Source organism: Mustelus asterias, chromosome 22 (genome assembly GCF_964213995.1).
Source record: "Mustelus asterias chromosome 22, sMusAst1.hap1.1, whole genome shotgun sequence".
Taxonomy (NCBI): domain Eukaryota; kingdom Metazoa; phylum Chordata; class Chondrichthyes; order Carcharhiniformes; family Triakidae; genus Mustelus; species Mustelus asterias.
In genome coordinates, this window is record NC_135822.1 from 39022653 (window position 1) to 39043529 (window position 20877).

General features: G+C 43.3%; 1 protein-coding gene across 16 annotated transcripts in view; it reads left to right on the top strand.

The window, feature by feature from the left end:
• hspg2 (heparan sulfate proteoglycan 2) overlaps positions 1-20877 on the top strand; it is a 515715-nt gene that overhangs the window by 164657 nt on the left and 330181 nt on the right. For 14 of the 16 annotated variants that reach the window (XM_078239173.1, XM_078239177.1, XM_078239184.1 and 11 more), the window contains exon 4: positions 1746-1823. The exons of the other annotated variants lie outside the window; for them this stretch is intronic. In XM_078239173.1, the coding sequence (XP_078095299.1) occupies positions 1746-1823 (78 nt within the window). The remainder of the gene's footprint in view (positions 1-1745; positions 1824-20877) is intronic. 16 annotated transcript variants of the gene reach the window in all.

Below are 20877 nucleotides of genomic sequence, written 5' to 3' on the forward strand. Positions count from 1 at the left end.
TATCACTGACCTGATGACTGGGAGATATGTCCTTGTGATAAATTATTGCTGAGCTGCTCAGATTTGCTGATGTTGATTTTCCATTTTGTTTAGCTGAAAGCTGAATAACGTGGCAATCGGACATGTTCAGAACAATAAAGGACTGGAAAGCAAAAGGAGGAGTTGGTGGCAGAGTTGTACTTTGATTCGATTTATTATTGTCACATGTATTTACAGTGAAAAGTATTGTTTCTAGAGCGCTATACAGACAAAGCATACCGTTCATAGAGAAGGAAAGGAGAGAGAGCAGAATGTAGTGTTCCAGTCATAGCTAGGGTGTAGAGAAAGATCAACTTAATGCAAGGTAAGTCCATTCAAAAGTCTGATGGTAGCAGGGAAGAAGCTGTTCTTGGGAAGAAGCTGTTCTTGAGTCGGTTGGTACATGATCTCAGACTTTTGTATCTTTTTCCCGAAGGAAGAAGGTGGAAGAGAGAATGTCCGGGGTGTGTGGGGTCCTTAATTATGCTGGCTGCTTTGCTGAGGCAGCGGGAAGTGTAGACACAGTCGGTGGATGGGAGATTGGTTTGCGTGATGGATTGGGCTACGTTCACGACCTTTTGTAATTTCTTGCGGTCTCGGGCAGAGCAGGAGCCATACCAAGCTGTGATACAACCAGAAAGAATGCTTTCTGTGGTGCATCTATAAAAGTTGGTGAAAGTCATTGCTGACATGCCAAATTTCCTTCATCATCTGAGAAAGTAGAGGCGTTGGTGGGCTTTCTCAACAATAGTGTGGGCATGGTGGGACCAGGACAGGTTGTTGGTGATTTGGACACCTAAAAACTTGAAGCTTTCGACCATTTCTACTTCATCCCCGTTGATGTAGACAGGGGCATGTTCTCCACTATGCTTCCTGAAGTCGATGACTATCTCCTTCGTTTTGTTGACATTAAGGGAGAGATTATTGTTGCCGCACCAGTTCACCAGATTCTCTATCTCATTCCTGTACTCTGTCTCGTCATTGTTTGAGATCCGACCCACTACGGTGGTGTCGTCAGCAAACTTGAAAATAGAGTTGGAGGGGTATTTGGCCGCACAGTCAGAGGTGTATAAGAAGTATAATAGGTGGCTGAGAACACAGCCTTGTGGGGCATCGGTGTTTTCCTCTCTTAGCTCCAGACTCAGTGCAGGTTGTTAACTTCTATCACCATCAAGCAGGGAGGCCACCGCTTCATAGGAATTCAACTTATTTTTTTTTAAAAGAGAAGAAAGGAGCAGATTTTTGGCTTTGCTTTCCTACGGGTTGTCCATCCAATAGCAAATTGGAGACTGTGACTTGTGAAGAAATGTCCAAGCTTTAACAAGCAAGTGTTCCACGTACTCTATTGATGCGAATGTTAGAGTGAAGATGATGCAAAAATTAATTTCCTGCAGTTATTTTAAAAATGCCTTTTGAAGTAAAAAATATCAACTGTTTACAAGAGCTAAACAACATTGAACTGTAAATAGGATTGGATTTTAAATACTGAACTAATGTTCAAACTACTGTTGTCTCTTTTGTACTTTATCTATCATTATTCACTTTCTTTTTCTTCTTTCCTCTCCCATCTTCCTTTTTGTATCCTCTGTCTTGTTTCCTCTCATTGCTCTCTGTTCTTGTTTTATCCTGTTGTCTTACTCCCCATTAACATGTCCCGTTTCATTCACTCCGCTGCCCTCTCCCACTCCATATCCTCTCTGTTTGTCTGTCTCATTCTCTGTGGGAAGGCCCAGAGTCCCCGGTGTACCCTCTGATTATTCCAGTAGTAGCAGAAATGAAGAGCAGCCCAGAACCCCCTCAGTACGGTAAGTGTTTCTGCACCCAGTATGTATTGGGCTGTGACGTAGTCTGCTCTGTGAACTCTGTTCCAATGACCCAGCCGCCTGTGTGAGCATGTCATGCTGCATGCAAAAGCTTGGCAAGTGACTTGGAATGAATGCCTGTTTTTTTTTGTGCATTAACATCACCTACACTGCATGGACTGCAATGGTTCTAGAATGGAGCTCGCCACCACCTTCTCAAGGGCAATTAAGGACAGGCAATTATTGTTCTAGTTTCCAGGCGGCACAGTGGTTAGCACTGCTGCCTCACAGCGCCAGGGACCCGGGTTCGATTCTCGGCTTGGGTCACTGTCTGTGTGGAATTTGCACGTTCTCCCCGTGTCTGCGTGGGTTTCCTCCGGGTGATCCGGTTTCCTCCCACAGTTCGAAAGGTGCGCTGGTTAGATGCTTTGGCCATGCTAAATTCTCCTTCAGTGTACCCGAACAAGCGTTGGAGTGTGGCGACTAGGAGATTTTCACAGCAACTTCATTGCAGTGTTAATGTGAGCCTACTTGTAACACGAATAAATAAATAAACAGTGATGCTCACATCTCTCAAATGGGGGAAAAAAATTGCTCTGTCCAAATGTTGATTCACTCTTGAATACCCTGATCTGAAAATGCAGGTTGCACATTGCATAGAATTAACAATGTACACAGCACAGAGACAATCCAAACTCCAGTCCTCCGATTTCATCCCTCTCCCTGACAGCTTGCTGAGACTGAATGGAACTGTTTGAAACTTCAGTGTCATATTTGACCCTGAGGTGAGCTCCCAAACTCGCCTCTGCACAATCACTCAAACCACCTATTTCCACCTCTGTAACATCAGTCAACTTCTCCTGTCTCAGCTCAACTGCTGCTGAAATCCTGATTTGTCCTTTGTTATCTCGAAACTCGACTGTTCCGACCCACTCCCAAATTCTACCCTCTGTCAACTTCAAGTAATTCAAAACTCTGCTGCCGGTGTCTTAGCTTGCATCAGGTCTCAATCACCTATCACCCCTGGACTTGCTGAACTACATTGGCCCCTAGTTAAGCAATGCCTCAATTTTAAAACTCTCAACCATGTTTTCAAAGCCCTCCCATGATCTTGCTTCCTATCTCTGATTTCCTCAAGCCTACCAACTCCCTGAGAGACCTGTGCTCATCTAATTCTAGCTTTTTCATAGAACCATAGAATCCCTACAGTGCTGAAGGAGGCCATTCAGCCCATCGAGTCTGCACCGAGCACAATCCCACCCAGGCCCTGTCCCCGTAACCCCACCTATTTACCCTGCTAATCCCCCTGACAGTAGGGTCAATTTAGCATGACTAGTCAACCTAACCCACACAACTTTGGAGTGTGGGAGGAAACCGGAGCACCCGGAGGAAACCCACGCAGACACGGGGAGAACGTGCAAACGCCACACAGACAGTGACCCGAGGCCTGAATTGAACCTGGGTCCCTGGCGCTGTGAGGCAGCAGTGCTAGCCACTGTGCTGCCCATTTTGTGCATCATAATTTTAATTGCACCACCATTAATGGTCGAGGCCTTGGGTGCTTAAACTCCAAGCTCTGGAATTTCCTTCCTGCACTTTCTGCCCTTCTCCCCTCCTTTTAGACACCTCAAGACCTGCCTCATTGACCAATATTTTGCTCATCTGACCTAATTTCATGTGGTTCAGTGCCTACTATTGCTCCATGATACCCAATTACATGCCTTGGGATGTTTCATTATGTTAAAGGCACTGTATTAGTTGTTGCTGACTGGTGGAAGACATTTTAAAATGCCACCTCTGACCTATAAACATACCTGCATTCAGCCAGTGTCATAAATCCTGCAGAGACTGATAACTTTAAAAAAGATATCTGTAATTCCAATGACTAAAAAGGATCACATGGCAAGATTTTAAGTTTCAAGACTTTTACTGTAAGAAGTAAACTAAAAGCAACATTGACTAAACATCTGTTTCTTAGGTAACTTATAGAAAGGTTTGCCCATGTGATGTTGAATGTGACTGACCATCCCATGCCAGGACTATATTTTACTTCTCCCTTAAGTGGACACTTTATTCTCCTGGAACAAGTACAACTCTTTTTTCCACACTGGATGCCTGCTTCCTCCTCCTTTTTCCATTCAGGTAACCTCTAACCCAGAGCTGACTTTCACTGCGGTGATTACGATCCTCTTTCTTTAGCCCAGTAGGCGAATCTTACAACCTCGTTTAGATCTTCATCTACATTGCTGTTCAATCTGAAAGCAAGCTCCCACTTACATTCTGGTTGATGAACTGATAGGATCAATATTTTCTCTGCTTCAGCTGCATGTCTGGCAGCCTCTATTTTCCTGATTTTTTTGCTATCGGATTCTTGCAGACTCACTTGTGTTAGCGAGTTTCAGAAATATCTCAAAATCCTGTGACCTGATACTATAATGGTCCTGCATAGACTCTCCCCCTCTCAGAGCTCATCTCCATGACCCTATGAATCACATGGACCTTGTATGCAGGCATGAATGCCAATCAGCTATCCTCTCCACCCTAAATTCATTCTAGCTTGGAATTAAATATTTAAAATTATAACCGTTTATAACACATCGCATTCCTTACACATTCCTGTGGGAGTTGGAAACTGAACAGTCTACTTCCAGTCAGCACAGATGCTCTTGCCATTGTCTCATTGTCTACAGGTGCAAAGATCTTGCACCTTCTCAGCAAGTCTCTTGAATCTCCCCCCCCACCCAAAAGCATGTCTCCCAGGTGTCTCGTTGGGTGAAATTCAGATGGATCACATGACCCTACTTCACTCTTCCATTTACCTAAAATTAATGAGAGTGCCCCAAAATATAACAATCTTCTTAACCCTTGCATTTCTAATACCGGAGGCTCTGAGGTTGAAATATTCTTGTCTCTGCTTCAACCTTGCACATGTTGTTAAATCTGCCTTCACTTTTGCTGCGCTCTCTCTCACTGACCAAACTAACACATATTTATTTGTTATTGGGAATATGCAGCATAAAAACATTTTGCAAATACTACCAGAGACAGCAAAGCATGGAGAATACAGAACGGGTTAAACATGTCTTCCAGTGACTTCTTGAAGTGTGACCGTATTTGCATTTTGGAACACAGAGCCTGTATTGCTGACAAGTTGTGTCTTGTATCTGACCTGAGTTGATTGCAAAGGAAAAGTGATGCATATAATCCACGCCTTTGTTCGTCCCCAAAGCTCTGAGTTTTAGAGGGGCTTTTATACTTCATGAGTGCCATTGTGTCCCCCATGCAGCAAGTGTACCACTATTAGTACCCACTGTGACCACATCTTCCTGTGTTAGCTGCCTGCATTAACCTCAACAGTTTTGTGTTTGGTCTGCACCAGCTTCATGTGAATTGTGCTTGGAGAAGCTCACATCTCCCAGGTGTCCAAAATGTGCTGTTGGACTGAGAAAACCAATCTAGCTGTACTTTACACCGCATATAAATGTGATTCTTCTGATGCTTTGGACTTGTGATGACTCGCGCTGCGTGATAAATACTGCAGATTGCTTTCGGATGCTGGTTGATCAGTTCCCGGATGAGTGGATGTTGTTGAACAATAGTTGAATTAAAAATACACATAGCTTCCTGCAGTATTGGATAAAACACAGAAGCTGAGTTTCTTCCCTGGTGGCGATAGCATCCGGCTATTTGCAGAATGAACCATGACGGATCAGGATGCAGGCGCCATTTGAAACGTAGAATGAGAGGTCGCTTCACAGTCTGAAGTAATAAACACTGACCAGCTATTCAAATGTTTATTAACGCTGCACATATTTACCACACGCACACAATCCTCCCTACTGGAGGATTTACTTGTGGGAGGTAGAATTGACACCTCGAGGAATGGAAGGAGAAATATTGTACACGAGTCACCGACCATTCAGGAGTAGGATTAATTGTCACGTTGTATGTGCTTGGCTGGTTTGGACCCACTTAGTGCTGCAAGACGACTCGACTCTGGAACACTAGGTAGAAGATTTTGGAGCAGGGAGCTGTAACAGAGCGTAGACTCAAGTGGAACTTCCCACTTGAAATTGGTGGGACATTTCAAATGCTTGTGTTGAAGGATGTCACCTACATCATTTCCTTTGGTGCCATAATGGAATTGATCCAGAGAAGATTGGGGGGGGGGGGGGGTGGGGGGGCGGTGGTTGGGTCGCGAGGAACCCCTTCAGGTGGTAAGAGTTCTAAAGGACCTGCTTAATACCTCCTGGAAAGGTAAGTCGATCACTGTATTGGACAAGGAAGGAGGAGCAGCAACGATGGAGACCGTTTGCTACTGTTTCAGGAAGCAGCCTGGACATTTTGAATCTGGTCAGAACCACACACCAGGAGAGGTGTGTAAGTTTCCCTTTGGATTCTCCTGCCCGTTCTTTGATAAAGACCACGTTATACAGATGAGTTGAATCATGAACACTGGAACAGGGGAATGTGTGGTGGGGGGAGGAAAATGCTCTATGGATCTAGAGCTTTCATGAAAAATGTTGACCAATTTTTAAATTCCAGTTCCGGTTCCAGTTGAGACCCCAGATTGCATAACAAAGATACAACGTGGATGGATTTTGACAAATTCAAAGACTGTCTTGGAAACATAAAGCTAAACATACACAAATTCAAATATCCAGTTTTACATTTTCGTCCATTTGGACGTGTTTCCAACAGAAGATAGTGAACAGAGGCAGGGAGACTAGGTGCTGAGGCCAACACAATAGTAGAATCTTTCCTGCTGTCCTGACTGAAATACAGTGTACTTGTCAGAAGTTGTATCTTCCTAAACAGGTGACCTGGACCTTTTGTAGTTTGTGCCATGCATGTTTGTCAAGTCACATGTCTATTTAGCCCTTTTTATTTCCTTGATTGATGGGATGTAGTTGCCTGGGAAGAATGGCTTTTGGAGCACTTTGTTAGGTTTCTGAGCTGAATGCGTACAGTGATGTGATTGCTTATGTAATACAATGAAACCAACAAACACATTGGCCAGTGGAAACTTTGGATGTGGTTTGAACAGGAACTCGTAGAATTAGAGAATGGTTACAGCACCAAAGAAGGCTGTCCGGCCTATCATGCCTATGCTGGCTCTATGCAAGTGTAACTGACTCACTCCCTACCACTGTAGCCCTGCAATTTATTTTCTCTTTAGATGATTATCCAGTTCCCTTCTGAAAACCACGATTGAATCTCTATCCTCCAGACTCTCAGGCAGTGCATTTTTGACCCTAACCACTGGCTGCAAAATGAACATTCTTCCTCATATCAGCATTATTTCTTTGACCAATCATCCTGGGAGGGAGAGAAAAAAAAACAGGGAACGACAGGCCACTCTTGACAACAAGAAGGTGGTAGAATCTATTAAGGTCGTCTTAATGCATTTAGTAACACATAGATTTGAACAAGTCAACACCATTTTGCAAAAGGGAAACCCTGTTTGATTAAACATTTTTTGAGGATGTAACTAGTCGGATAGATGAAGGGGAACCAGTAGATGTGGGGTACTTGGATTTCCAAAAGGTATTCGATAAGATGTCTCACAAAAAGTTGACACAGATGTGGGTTCATGGGGTTGGAGGTGATATATTAGCATGGATTGAAGATTGATTAACAGAAAGGAAACAGACAGCGTGGATAAATAGGTTGAGAATTTAAAGTTATCAGGCTCTATGTGACCAGGGGAGTATCAGTGCTGGGGCCTCCGCTATTTACAATCTGTATTAATAACTTGGGTGAAGAGACAGAGAGTGATGCACCTAGGATTGCTGGCAATATAAAGCTAGATGGGAATGTAAGCTGTGAGAAAAACACAAAGAGACATGGTATAAGTGAGTGGGCAACAAGGTGGCAGGTGGAATATGATGTGGGGAAATGTGAGGTTAGTCATTGTAGGCTGTAAATAGAAAAGTGGAGTATTTTTCAAAAGGTGTGAAGTTTGTAAATGGGTATACTCTTAGAAGAAAAGCAGAAAGTTAGCACACAGATAGAGCAGCAATTAAGAAAGCAAATGGTATGTTGGCCTTTATTGCCGGACAATTGTAGGACAAAATAAGGAAGTTTTGGCACAAGTGTATATGGCTTTGGTGAAATCACCAAACCCTAACCCTAACCTGGAAAACTGTATGAAACTATGGTTTGAGATGAAAGATGTAAGCCTCTCCCACCATCCTCATGCAAGTCTCATGTCCCCATGGTGACATACGTAAACTCAATAGTTCACAGATCTAGGCTAAACTACAGGGGATTAGGAGGAGGCATGGTCTCAGGATAAGGGGCCAATCATTTAGGACTGAGATGAGGAGAAATTTCTTGACTCAAAATCTGGTAAATCTTTGTAATTCTATACCCTAGAGGGTTATGGCTACGCAATCATCAGATGTATTTAAGGCTGAAGTAGACGGCTTTTTGGTGTGTCAGGGAATCGAGGAATATGGGGATCGGTGGGCAAATGGAATTGAAAATCAAAGATCAGCCATGATCATAGTGAATGGTGGAGCATGCTCGAAGGGCCGCAATGTCTTCTCCTGCTTATTATGTTCATCTGAAATCAACGTCCTCAAATTCTTAATCACACCACCAAGAGGAACAGTTTCTCCCTGTCTATTCATACAGGCCTTGATGATTTTGAAAATCTCTATCAAATCTCTTCTTGTGGAGGTGGAAGTAGATGGTCTTTAAGATGGCGCGAATGTGGTTGAAAACTCATGTCACAATGACTCCAAAGTTGCAAACAGGCTGATTTATTCTTAGAATGCCCCAAGTCCTGTTGTCTAATCATCCCTGTGGTTTCTGGTCTGACAACAGCTCGGTTTTAAAATCCTGGTCCCTTTCTTCAAAAACCTCTCTGGATTCACCCCTTCCTAACTCTGTAACCTCAGCCATCACAACCCTCAAGGTCTCTGCAATTCTCTCATTCTAACCTCTCAATCATCGCCGATTTTTATGATGCCACCGTTGGCCGTTGTGCATTCAGCTGTCTAGACCCTGAGCCCTGAACTTTCCTCCTTCAGCCTCTCTCTCTCCACAAAAGTTTTCCTTAGACCTATCCCTTTGACCAAGCTTTTAATCATTGTCCTAATATCGCCTTATGCAGCTCACTGACAATGATATTTTGGGCCATTGCATCTGTGAAGTGTGAAGCACGTTGGGACAAGTTATAATCTGTTCTGAGTTTTTTTCGTGTGCAAGCTGCTGTTGTAAATTACAAAGACTCATCCCAGTGCTGGCCTCTGGTGTTGCTCTGACTTTCCCCACCTCCCAATGTAGTGCCTAGAAAAATGAAAGACCATTTTCAGCATTGAGAACTATTTATTTTCCTGTACAAAGAACAAAGAACAAAACAGCACAGGAACAGGCCCTTCGGCTCTCCAAGCCCACGCCGCTCCCTGGTCCAAACTAGACCATTCTTTTGTATCTCTCCATTCCCACTCCGTTCATATGGCTATCTAGATAAGTCTTAAATGTTCCCAGTGTGTCCGCCTCCACCACCTTGCCCGGCAGCGCACTCCAGGCCCCCACCACCCTCTGTGTAAAATACGTCCTTCTGATATCCGTGTTAAACCCCCCCCCTCACCTTGAACCTATGACCCCTCGTGAACGTCACCACCGACCTGGGAAAAAGCTTCCCACCATTCACCCTATCTATGCCTTTCATAATTTTATACACCTCTATTAGGTCACCCCTCATCCTCCGTCTTTCCAGTGAGCACAACCCCAGTTTACCCAATCTCTCCTCATAACTAAGCCCTTCCGTACCAGGCAACATCCTGGTAAACCTCCTCTGCACTCTCTCTAAAGCCTCCACATCCTTCTGGTAGTGTGGCGACCAGAACTGGGCACAGTATTCCAAATGCGGCCGAACCAACGTTCTATATAACTGCAACACCGGACCCCAACTTTTATACTCTATGCAACCGTCCTGTAAAGGCAAGCATGCCATTTGCCTTATTCACTACCTTCTCCACCTGTGGCGTCACCTTCAAGGATCTGTGGACTTGTACACCCAGGTCCCTCTGCGTATCTACACCCTTTATGGTTCTGCCATTTATCGTATAGCTCCCCCCTACGTTAGTTCTACCAAAATGCATCACTTCACATTTATCTGGATTGAACTCCATCTGCCATTTCTTTGCCCAAATTTCCAGCCTATCTATATCCTTCTGTAGCCTCTGACAATGCTCCTCACTATCTGCAAGTCCAGCCATTTTCGTGTCGTCCGCAAACTTACTGATCACCCCAGTTACACCTTCTTCCAGATCGTTTATATAAATCACAAACAGCAGAGGTTCCAATACAGAGCCCTGCAGATCACCACTCGTCACAGGCATCCTGCCGGAAAAAGACCCTTCCACTACCACCCTCTGTCTTCTGTACCCATGATTACCTCTGTCACGGAAACTGGGTGGAGGCAATGTTTTCGCCCCCTATTTGTAAACAATACATCTCAAAAACAAATGATGGATTGCAATGAAATTTGATATAAAGGTATTGGGCAAGGAAGAACTTATTTGTTTTTGGTAAAGGTCCTGATCTGGATTCTGGGATTTCTTCAAAGGATCTGTTGACGTTGGGAGATGGGGCAAATTGGCTTTTTAAAAAAATATGTCGTGGATTGTTTTATTTAGAATGTCGTGGATTGCCTCAGCTGCTATAGTGGAAGTTATCAAAATATGAGCAGAGTTTTCAGAGCAGGTTGTTGAATGTGGATTGACTTGAAACCTCCCCAGTGAGATGGAAGCTCTTATGTAAAGAAAATGTTGTCGGCTTTGTAGTTACGGACCATCAAACAGGCAGGGGAAAGCCTGCAGGAAGAGCTGTGTAATTGTAATAGTGTTAACACGGTGAGGTGGAGGCATTTTATCGCGTGTCCTCTTTAATTCGTTTATCCTGAATTTACCCACAGCTCTCAGTTTCAATTTGTTTTTTCTGTGTGGCAGTTTATTAAATTTTTTTGGGGTCTATCGAAAAAAAAGGGCCAATATTTGAGCGGCAAATGCTTTGGATTCTCCAGCCTACCTTGCTGAACCTAGACTCTCACTTAAATCACTTGCTATTGAGAGAGGTGGAATGCTTCTTTGATTACTTGGGCCCTTTTTGAAATGGCCATATGGATACAATCCTGACGCATGTTGAAATGTTTCACGAACAGAATATCTCAAGCTCCGTCTTTGTTTTTTTTTAAATCATCAGATGCTGATTGCTTTATTTAAATGGACTCGCTGGGAAGGCATGCCAGCGAGCATTGTTTTAATTTGTTGAGATGGTAAATCAGATTTTTCAGCGTACCAGCTGTCTCTATTGTACTGATATGGGGAAAGAGTTCAAATAAAACTTGTGGAGCTTGCATCCTACTTTACAAGCTTCCTTTCCAGACTAACTTTACAAGCATACTAGATTATAAGTCATACCAGTTAAAGGAATCGGGTCTTTCTAGGCTTGATCAGCTTAAAGTATGAAAGCGGGAACTGAATGTAGCAGCTTTTGTGAATGCCGGATGTTCCAAAGTATTTGCAGACGCAGTAAATACTTTTGAAATACAGTCACTGTGGTAGAGAATTGTGGCAGCCAGGTTCAGCACATGGGTCCCACAACTAGTTTTGATGTACTGACTAATGCCGATATTGGTTGAGGAATATTGTCCAGGGTGAATTTGCCTGCCGTTTTTTTGAAATAGTACCACAAGGGCTAGTGAGGTTTTGTGTTGAACGTGCTATCTGAAAAGCTGCACCTCTGGCAATAGAGACTCAATATTTTGGAATGTGGCTCAAGACCGTGGCCTCTACAACTGCCCTTTGGAGGTGCCTGGTAAGTGGCTGAGGACTGAGTGGTATCAAATTGCTGCCAACTGAGATGGTTCAAGGGAACATCCACTGTCACCTTCTCGGGCAACCAGGAATGGGCAATAAAATACAGCTTTGCCAGCAACACCTACATCCCAAGAATGAATAAAGGAACGGGAGAACCAGTCAGAACTGCTGCATCGATGTCGCCTTGCCTCAGTGGGTAGCAGCCTAACCTCGGGGTCAGAAGGTTAGAATCATAGAATCCCGAAGTAGGACATCCGACCCATCGAATCTGCACTGACTCTCCGAAAGAGCATCCCACCCAGGCCCTCCCCTCCACTCTATACCCATAACCCCCGCGCATTCACCATGGCTAATCCACTTACTATGCATATCATGGGACTGTGGGAGAAAGCAGACCACCCGGAGGAAACCCACACAGACACCAGGGGAATGTGCAAATTCCACGCAGACGGTCACCCGAGGCCAGAATTGAACCCGGGTCTCTAGTGCTGTGAGGCAGCAGTGCTCACCACTGTGCCACCGTGTGTTCAAATCATACTGCAGAAAATTGAGCACAAATCCAGGCTGACCCTCGTGCGGTACTGAGATTACTGCATATGGAATTGCAAACAATGTTACTGAGAACAATAGCACAGTATGTGGCACAATATATATCAACATCCTCAGGGGGTTACCTTTGACGGGAAACTGAACTGGACTAGTTATCAGAGCAGGTCAGAGGCTTGGATTCATGCGACGAGTAAGGTGCTTTTGGACTCCCTGACCACAAATCACAATAAGAAGTCTCGCAGGACTTTAACCTGGTGTTGTGAGACTTCTTACTGTGCTTACCCTAGTCCACTGCCGGCATCTCCACATCACAATCACAAGTCAGGAGTGTGATGGAATACTCTCCACTTGCCTGGATGGGTGCAGCTGCAACGACACTCCATAAGCTCAACACCATCCAGGACAAAGCAGCCCCGCTTGGCTGACAGCCCATTCACAAACATTTACTCCCTCCGCCACCGATGCACAGTGGCAGCCGCGTGTACCATCTACAAGATACACTGCCAGGACTCACCAAGGCTCCTTGGACAGCACTTTCCAAACTCACAACCATTACCATGTCGAAAGACAAAGGCAGCAAACACATGGAAACACTATCACCTGGAAGTTCCCTGTAAGCTACTTGCCATCTCTGTTCTTTCACTGTTGCTGGGTCAAAATCCTGGAACTCCCTCCTCAACAGCACCGTGGGAGTACCTACGCCAGACAGAGCACAGCGGTTCAAGATGGCTTTGTACCACCACCTTCTCGAGGAAAATTAGGGATGGGCTGGCCTAGCCAGCAACATACACATCCCCATGAATTAATAAAAAAAGAAATGGGGATTCAGCTCAAGTAGTCCACCTTCCTCTCCCCCTCCCCACCCCTCATCCATCTTTCCTCCTCTATCACTGTCAGCTTAATCCCACATTCCCTTCTCCTGTGTATGCTTCTCTTAACTTCCCTTTAAATGCATTTATCCTATTCACTTCAGTGAATTCTGTGGTAGCGAGTTCCACATTCTCATCACTTCTTTGGTCAACAAGGTTCTTCTGAATTCCCTGTTGGGTTTCTTGATGACTGTCTTATTTCATGGCCTCTGGTTTTTATTTTCCCACAATTGCAAACATTCACTCTGCTCCTACTTGGTCATCATCTTTCATAAATGTAAACTCCTTTTAGGTCCTCCCTCAGCTTTTTCTTTACAAGGGAAAAGAGATGCAGCTTGCTCATTGTTTGATGGTTATAACCTCATGGTTCAAATATCATCCTTGTAAATCTTTTTGCACAGTCTCCAGTACCTCCAAATATGCCTTAATAATGTGGCAACCAGAATTGTACATGGAATTCCAAGTGTGGTGTGACCAAGGTTTGATACAGGTTTAGCATCGCTTCCCTACTTTTCAGTTTTATCCCTGTAGAAATAAATTTAAGTGCTTGGTTTGCTTTTGTTATCGTGTTAATGGTTGGGGGCACTACTTTTGAGTGGTTTATCCCTTTGTTCCTCGACACAATTTCCATTCTTATTTTCTAAATAATTTGCAACCTCTTTTTCTTTGCAAAGTAAAATGCCTCACGCTTATCAGTGTTGAAAATCATTTGCCAATTATTTGTCCATTCTGCAAGTTTATTGATGTCATCTTGTCGTTCATTGTAGCCCTCCTCAAATGTCTGCTATCCCCCAAATTGGTTGTGTCCACAAATTTAGGAATTCTGTGTTTTTGGTTCCAAAGTCTGATATTAATTGTGAGCAGCACAATTAATATCAGTGGTGCCAGACTCATCCATGTAGGATCCAACTTGTGAAAGTCTGAATAACTACCTTTAACCTGTACTCTGTTTTTGTCTCTCTGCCAGCTGGCTATGCATTCTGATAATTGCCCCCGACTTCATGTGTTCTGACTTTATTCATTGGTCTACCTTGTTGAAGACTTGTTTGAAAATCTACAAATATTATACCTACTTAATTCCATTATCTATTCTCACAGTTAACTCTTCAAAGAATTCAACGTGTTTAGTTCATGTTGATTATTCATTATAATATTTTAGATTTTTTTTTTAGAGAAAGGTGGCGTAATGGTATTGTCACTGGACTAGTAATCCAGAGATTTAGTAATCCAGGGTAATGTTGTGGGGATCCCGGTTCAAATCTCACCATGGCAGATGCTGAAATTTGAATTCAATAAAAATCTGGAATTAAAAGTCCATGAAACCATTGTTGATTGTCATAAAATCCCATCTGGTTTACTAATGTCCTTTAGGGAAGGAAATCTGCCATCATTACCTGGTCTGGCCTACATGTGACTCCAGACCGATTCTTAAAATGCCCTCAGTTCAAGGGCAATTAGGGATGCACAATAAATGCTGGCCCAGTGATGTCCACATTACATAAAAGAACAAGAAGATAATTTTCTATTTTTGCTACTTGCCAGTGTTAATTTGGTTGGTTTATAATTCCCTGGGCACTTTTTACCTTCCTCTAAATACACATAGAAAGTTAGCTAACTGGCCAGGCCTCTGCACTGCACCATCTTGTAAGGAATTATGAGGTGTATAGCCGTGCCTCTGCTTTCTCTTAAGGATGCTTCTAGAATGTGAAAATGCAATCCATCCATACCAGGGGTTTATCTCCCTTTGAGTTTAGTTAGTATGTCTGATATTTCTCCTTGTTTCATTTTAAGTGTGGTTATTATCACTTCTAATCTCATTTTCTGATGCTGTCCAATTGATCCATCTCTCCGGCAAGTACTGAAGTAAAATGATTATTTAATATTTCTACCATTTTATTATCACTGCCTGTGATTTTTATCCTGACAGTATCTTAATGACCCTATTCCCATTCCATCTGTTTCATATTTGCTATATTGTTCTAAGATCCTTGATATATTAATTTCATAGTTCTTCTATGCCTTCCTAACGCTGCTTTGAATTTATTCGTAATCTCTATTCTCTCTTGTCATGATGTCCTGTAGTGTCTATATCCTCAGTGTATTTGATTCAGTTTTTACTTTGTGTCCTTATTCATCTATAATGTCTCATTGGTGTTCAATTTGTTCTTGTATTTTAGCGGAATACATTTTTCCTCTGTTGAACACTGTTTGGAATGTTTCCCAACCTTTATCAATATTGTTGTCCATTCTATTTTCCCAAGTTTAGTTCTCAGCTCTTCAAAATTAAATTTTTTCCCCCATCTATTAACCAGATCTTTGCCAATCTTGTATCCTTTATAATTATTGTCCAGGTCACACATTTATCATAAATCAGTATATTATGGTCACTCATGCCCCTATTTCACTTATCTGCTCTGGTTCATTCCTTGCAATGAGAATCAAAGTAAGTCATTCCTTACTCGACTTCTGATATATTGGGAATCTGCATTTTTTTAAAGTTTATTTATTAGTGTCACAAGTAGGCTTATATTCACACTGCAATGAAGTTACTATGAAAATCCCCGAGTCGCCACACTCCGGCGCCTGTTCGGGTACACTGAGGGAGAATTTAGCATGGCCAATGGACCTAACCAGCACGTCTTTTGGACTGTGGGAGGAAACAGGAGCACCCGGAGGAAACCCACGCAGACACGGGGAGAATGTGCAGATTCCGCACAGACAGTGACCCAAGCCAGGAATCAAACCTGGGTCCCTAGCGCTGTGAGGCAGCAGTGCTAACCACTGTATTTTTCAAAATCCCACTAAATCACCACCTAATAGGACACTTACCACCTGTAGTAATGGCAGCAGAAAATTAAAGATTATTAAAGATTTTTGCAACTGCATTTTAGCGTCATTGTGGAGACCTGCAAGCTAGCACTTTCTGGCAATTCATCTCATCACGATTAAGGAGTTTGTGATGGACAGCAAGAACATCTTGCGACCAGGTGAACGTGATCTGAATGTTATTTATCTCCTAATGTGCTGTGCATGTGTGAGCTTTTCTGCTGAATTAATAGAATACTGGAATAGCTGCTAATTGGAATCTGTCAGTCCAATCAAAGGAGCACCACAGGACGCTAAGTAGATAACAGTAAACTGTTGAGAGTGTTGTCACACTTTCAGGCGGTTAAAAGTATTGAAAAGGAAGCGAGCCAGTTATTTTACTGTGTGTTTCCAACCTGGGGCCAAAAATTCTGCAACACCTTCCGATGTATAAACTTCCCACCAAATTACAATGAAACTCTGACTGACACCAGTCTGTGCTTATTCGCCACAACAGAATTTGTAGCCATCACCAGAATATTTGTTTTCAGTGGAAGAAAACTATTTGGTCCATTGTGTCTAGATAAAAAAATTACTTTGTACTATTCTCCCACCTTCTCCCCATAACCCTGCACATTGTTCCCTTCCAAATAATAGCCTACTTCTCTTTTGAAAGCCTCCATTGGACTTGCCTCCACTACTCTCTCAGGCAGCACATTCCAGACCTTAACTCATCGCTGTTTCCCTCCTATCACTTTTATGCTTCCTTTTGCAAATGACTTTAAATTGTTGCCCTCATGTTCTTTTCTGCACTCTCACCAGTGCCTTCACACCTTTGCAAAAGTGTAGCTCCCAGAACTGGATGCAGTGCTCCAACCGAGGCCAAATTAGTGCCTTAAACAAGTTCAATATAACCTCCTTGCGCTTGTATTCTATCCTCTTAATAAAGACTAAGATACTGCTTGCTTTATTAACCACTTTAAACCTGTCCTGCCATCTTCGATGTTTTATGCCCATATACAGAGGTATCTTTGCTCCTGCATCCCCTTTGGAACAGTCCCTCTGTTTTGTAATGTCTCTCCATGTTCTTTCTATCAAAATGCACCATTTCACATTTCTCTGCCTTGAACTTCTGGGTCATTAATATATATCAGTAAAAGCAAGGGTCTCAACATTGACCCTTTACGATCTTCACTGCAATCGTTTCTTAGCCCTAAAAACATCCAATGCCCTTGTACTCCCTTCCTGTGGGGGAACACTTCAGCAGTCAAGGAAATTCAGCCTCTGATCTTCGGGTAAGCGTTCTCCAAGGCGGCCTTCACGACCCATGACAACGCAGAGTCGGTGAGCAGAAACTAATAGCCAAGTTCCGTACACGAGGACGGTCTCAACCGGGATCTTGGGTTCACACTCTGTAACCCCCACGACTTGCCTGGGCTTGCAAAATCTCACTAACTGTCCTGGTTGGAGACAATACACATCTCTTTAACCTGTGCTTAACCCTCTCTCCACTCACATTGTCTGCACCTGTAAAGACTTGATTACCTGTTAAGACTCGCATTCCAGCCATTATCTTGTAATTGAGTTTGTGTCGATACATGCCCTCTTTGTGAAACAAATCCTGCACTCACCTGATGAAGAAGCGACGCTCCGAAAGCTCCTGCTGCCAAATAAACCTGTTGGACTTTAATCTGGTGTTGTGAGACGACTTACTGTTCAAAATAGATAATGTGCTTCCCCAGTAATGTCCTCAAGGAGTGCAGGTGACCATGAAAAGATTGTCAATGAATGAAATCTGTCATCCTTACCGTATGAATCATAGAGGTATACAGCACAGGAAAAGGCCCTTCGACCCACTGTGACTGCTCCAATCAAAGACAAACCACCTACCTATTCTACTCCCATTTTCCAGCACTTGGTCCATAGCCTTGTATGCCTTGGCATTGCAAATGCACATCTAATAACTTATGATTCCAGATCCACAGCAATGTGGTTGACTTTTAAATGCTCTCAGAGATGGGCAATAAATGCTGACTCAGCCAGCGACGCTCACATCCCATGAACGAATAAAAAATATATACTTTTGGAATGGTGCTTGGTTTGAAAGTACTTCAGAGGAATGAACTCTGACAAAAGTTGACACCAATCCAAAGAATGACGTATCGGGGCAAATGATGACCACAGGTTTTGAGGAGCACCTTAAAGCAGGGGAGAGAATTCCAGAGCTGATGGCTGGATGGTTAAAGGAATGCGCACCAAAGGGCGGCCACCAAAGGTGAAGCTAGGTTTGGAAGAATGCAGAATTATCTGAGATTTGTTGGACCAGAGAAGCTTGCAGAGATGGGGGAGAGTGGAACCACAGAGGAAAGGAGCCTTCAGTGCCACTTTTCAGTTGCAAAACCTTTTTCTGCAATGCAGTGTTTCTGAAATGGAAAATAATGACTTCTGCAGAAGAAAATTCTTCTGCACTTGGAGCCTTATCGGAGAAGCACATCAGTGTTATTTTTAGCATAGCAATATTTTTAAATTGAATCTCAAGGTTTCAGGTTTGCAAACCAGTAGTATTTGAAGATGGAGAGGAATTTAGATTTCAGCAGGCTTCCCAGACCTCTACAATCTCTGACACTGCCCCTTCCATTCTGGTTTGAAGACGCGTGGTTTTAGAAGACTTAAAGCTGGTGAGGCAGCATGCCCTGGACAGCTGACTTTCCCTTTGAAAATTGGGCTTAAAATAATGAACCAAAGATTTGGCCGTTTAGATGCAACTATTTGAAGAATGGTATCCAAGAACACTTTCAGATCAGGATGTCTCGGACGGAAAAGATTTAGTGGTCAGGTTGTAAGTTAATTGCACGGGAAGGTCCTTCACATACAAAAGAGATCCAAGCTCTGCTCAGCAATCATAGACCTACCCATTAAAAAAGGTCCTCGCACTTTATCCTTTCACTCTATAATTGGGATACTTTTCTTTCATTGAGAAATTCTTTAACTTCCATTTAGTCTCGGTTTCAGTCAGAATTTTACTGGTTGTAGCTTGACTACAGTGCTGAGGGAGTGCTGTACTGTCGAAGGTGCCATCTTTCAGTGAAGATGGCCCTGTTGCCTGTACAAGTGAATGGAACAGATCTCTTGACAAGAGCAAAGGGAGGTCTACCAGGTGTCTTGGGGTGCATATTTACACTTCAATCAACAGTATCAAAAACTGGTTACCTGGTAACCTTGATATTGTGTGGGATCTTGCCATGAGTAAATTGATTGCTTGCTTTGCCTACATTGTAACAGTTACTACAGTTTGACATCAATGCAGTGATGTAAAGGCAAAGTCGCCATAGTCCCAGATAACCAAAAGCTGCTCTCCCCCCTTTGAGGGGGAGAGCTGACCGGTGGTGATTTAACCTGAGGATCACCACACCTCAGGCGAGGGGCAGGCTGAGAAGATGGGGCCTTCATGAATGCATTGATATACTTCAAAGATATAGGTGCAAGTTGTTCTTGTGATATGTGGACAGGAAGATGTGGAGGGGGTAAACTATTTTTAGCTTTGAAAACATACCCCATCCTCCCTCAACTTCTCCAAACAGAGGGATGATGTTCCTTTAAGTGCATTCTTAAGTTGGGGAAAGTAGGGGAATTTCACGGTAACTTCATTGCAGTGTTAATGTAAGCCTTACTTGTGACTAATAAATAAACTTTACTTTTAGTTCTTGCAGTCAAACCTGAGGAATGATTTGGTTCACCCCCTCACTCTTCCTGTTGAGTTGAAGCTGACATGCTGTCATTAGCAGGTAGATTTGGAGGTCTGATGAACTGGCCTGGTTTCTGCTGATCCTCCTCCTCAGCACACCTTGCAGATTATAGCATTTTCATGGGGCACAATGGATCAAATAGCCTTCTCCAATGCTGTTACCATTCTATGATCCTGTGAACTGTGCAATCCTGCATTTGACGTGGTTTTGAAAGCAGCTGAAAAAAAGAATTTGAGCAACATTTTTCTACGCAAAAGAAAATCTATAATCAAAGCAACATGGTGGTTAGAAGGGTGTTGCAAACATTGTGAGAAAAGCCTTTGTATAGTGTTTGTTGCACAGCTTTAGAACTCTTCTGGTCTCATTCCAAACCAGCATGCAAAGGAAAACCATCAATAAAAATGACTTTTAAATACTCGAGCATTGCTCCTGGGGCCTTAAGGAGCTAAGGAATAAACTGGGCACAAGCTCTCCTGCTGATTAAATGCAGAGTTGTTGCCCAAGTTGATGCAAAGCCTGCACTCCTACCCTGCTTCATCTGTTTATGTTGCTGCTGTGTGTAAGGATACAGGGTCTGTCTGTCGATAAGGATGCCCTCTGACTGGAGGGTGGTGAGCGGATGTGGTGAGGGGAAGGGGTGTCGGCAGGTGGGCATGCTGGTTTGAATTGTGTCAGATTACAAGCCTTGGTCTTGTATTCGGAAGTGTCTCAGAACTAATGCAGTGGGCAGCATGAGCAACGCACAGGATTCTGTACATCACAAGAACCACCAAACCTACATTTTTACAAAGCCTGTCATGATCTCAGAACTTTCCAAAGCACTTTATGCCTGTCATAATGCAGCAAAATTCGAGCCTCCCCATGTTCCATTTCAGTGAATTTAGGCAGTCTGATTAGCAACTAATTTTCTTTGCTCTTAGCTCTGACGAAGGGTCATCCAGACTCGAAATGTTGGCTCTATTCTCTCTCCACAGATGCTGTCTGATCTGCTGAGATTTTCCAGCATTTTCTGTTTTGTTTCAGATTCCAGCATCTGCAGTATTTTGCTTTTATCTGATTATCACTGGGTTCGTAATCCAGAGAATAATGCTCCAGGGAGTTGGGTTCAAAACCCACCACAGCAGTTTTTTGTTTTATTTGTTCATGGGATGTGGGGGTCGTTGGCTGGGCCAGCATTTATTATCCATCCCTGAGGGCATTTAAGAGTTAATCACATTGCTGTGGCTCTGGAGTCACATGTAGGTCTGACCAGGTG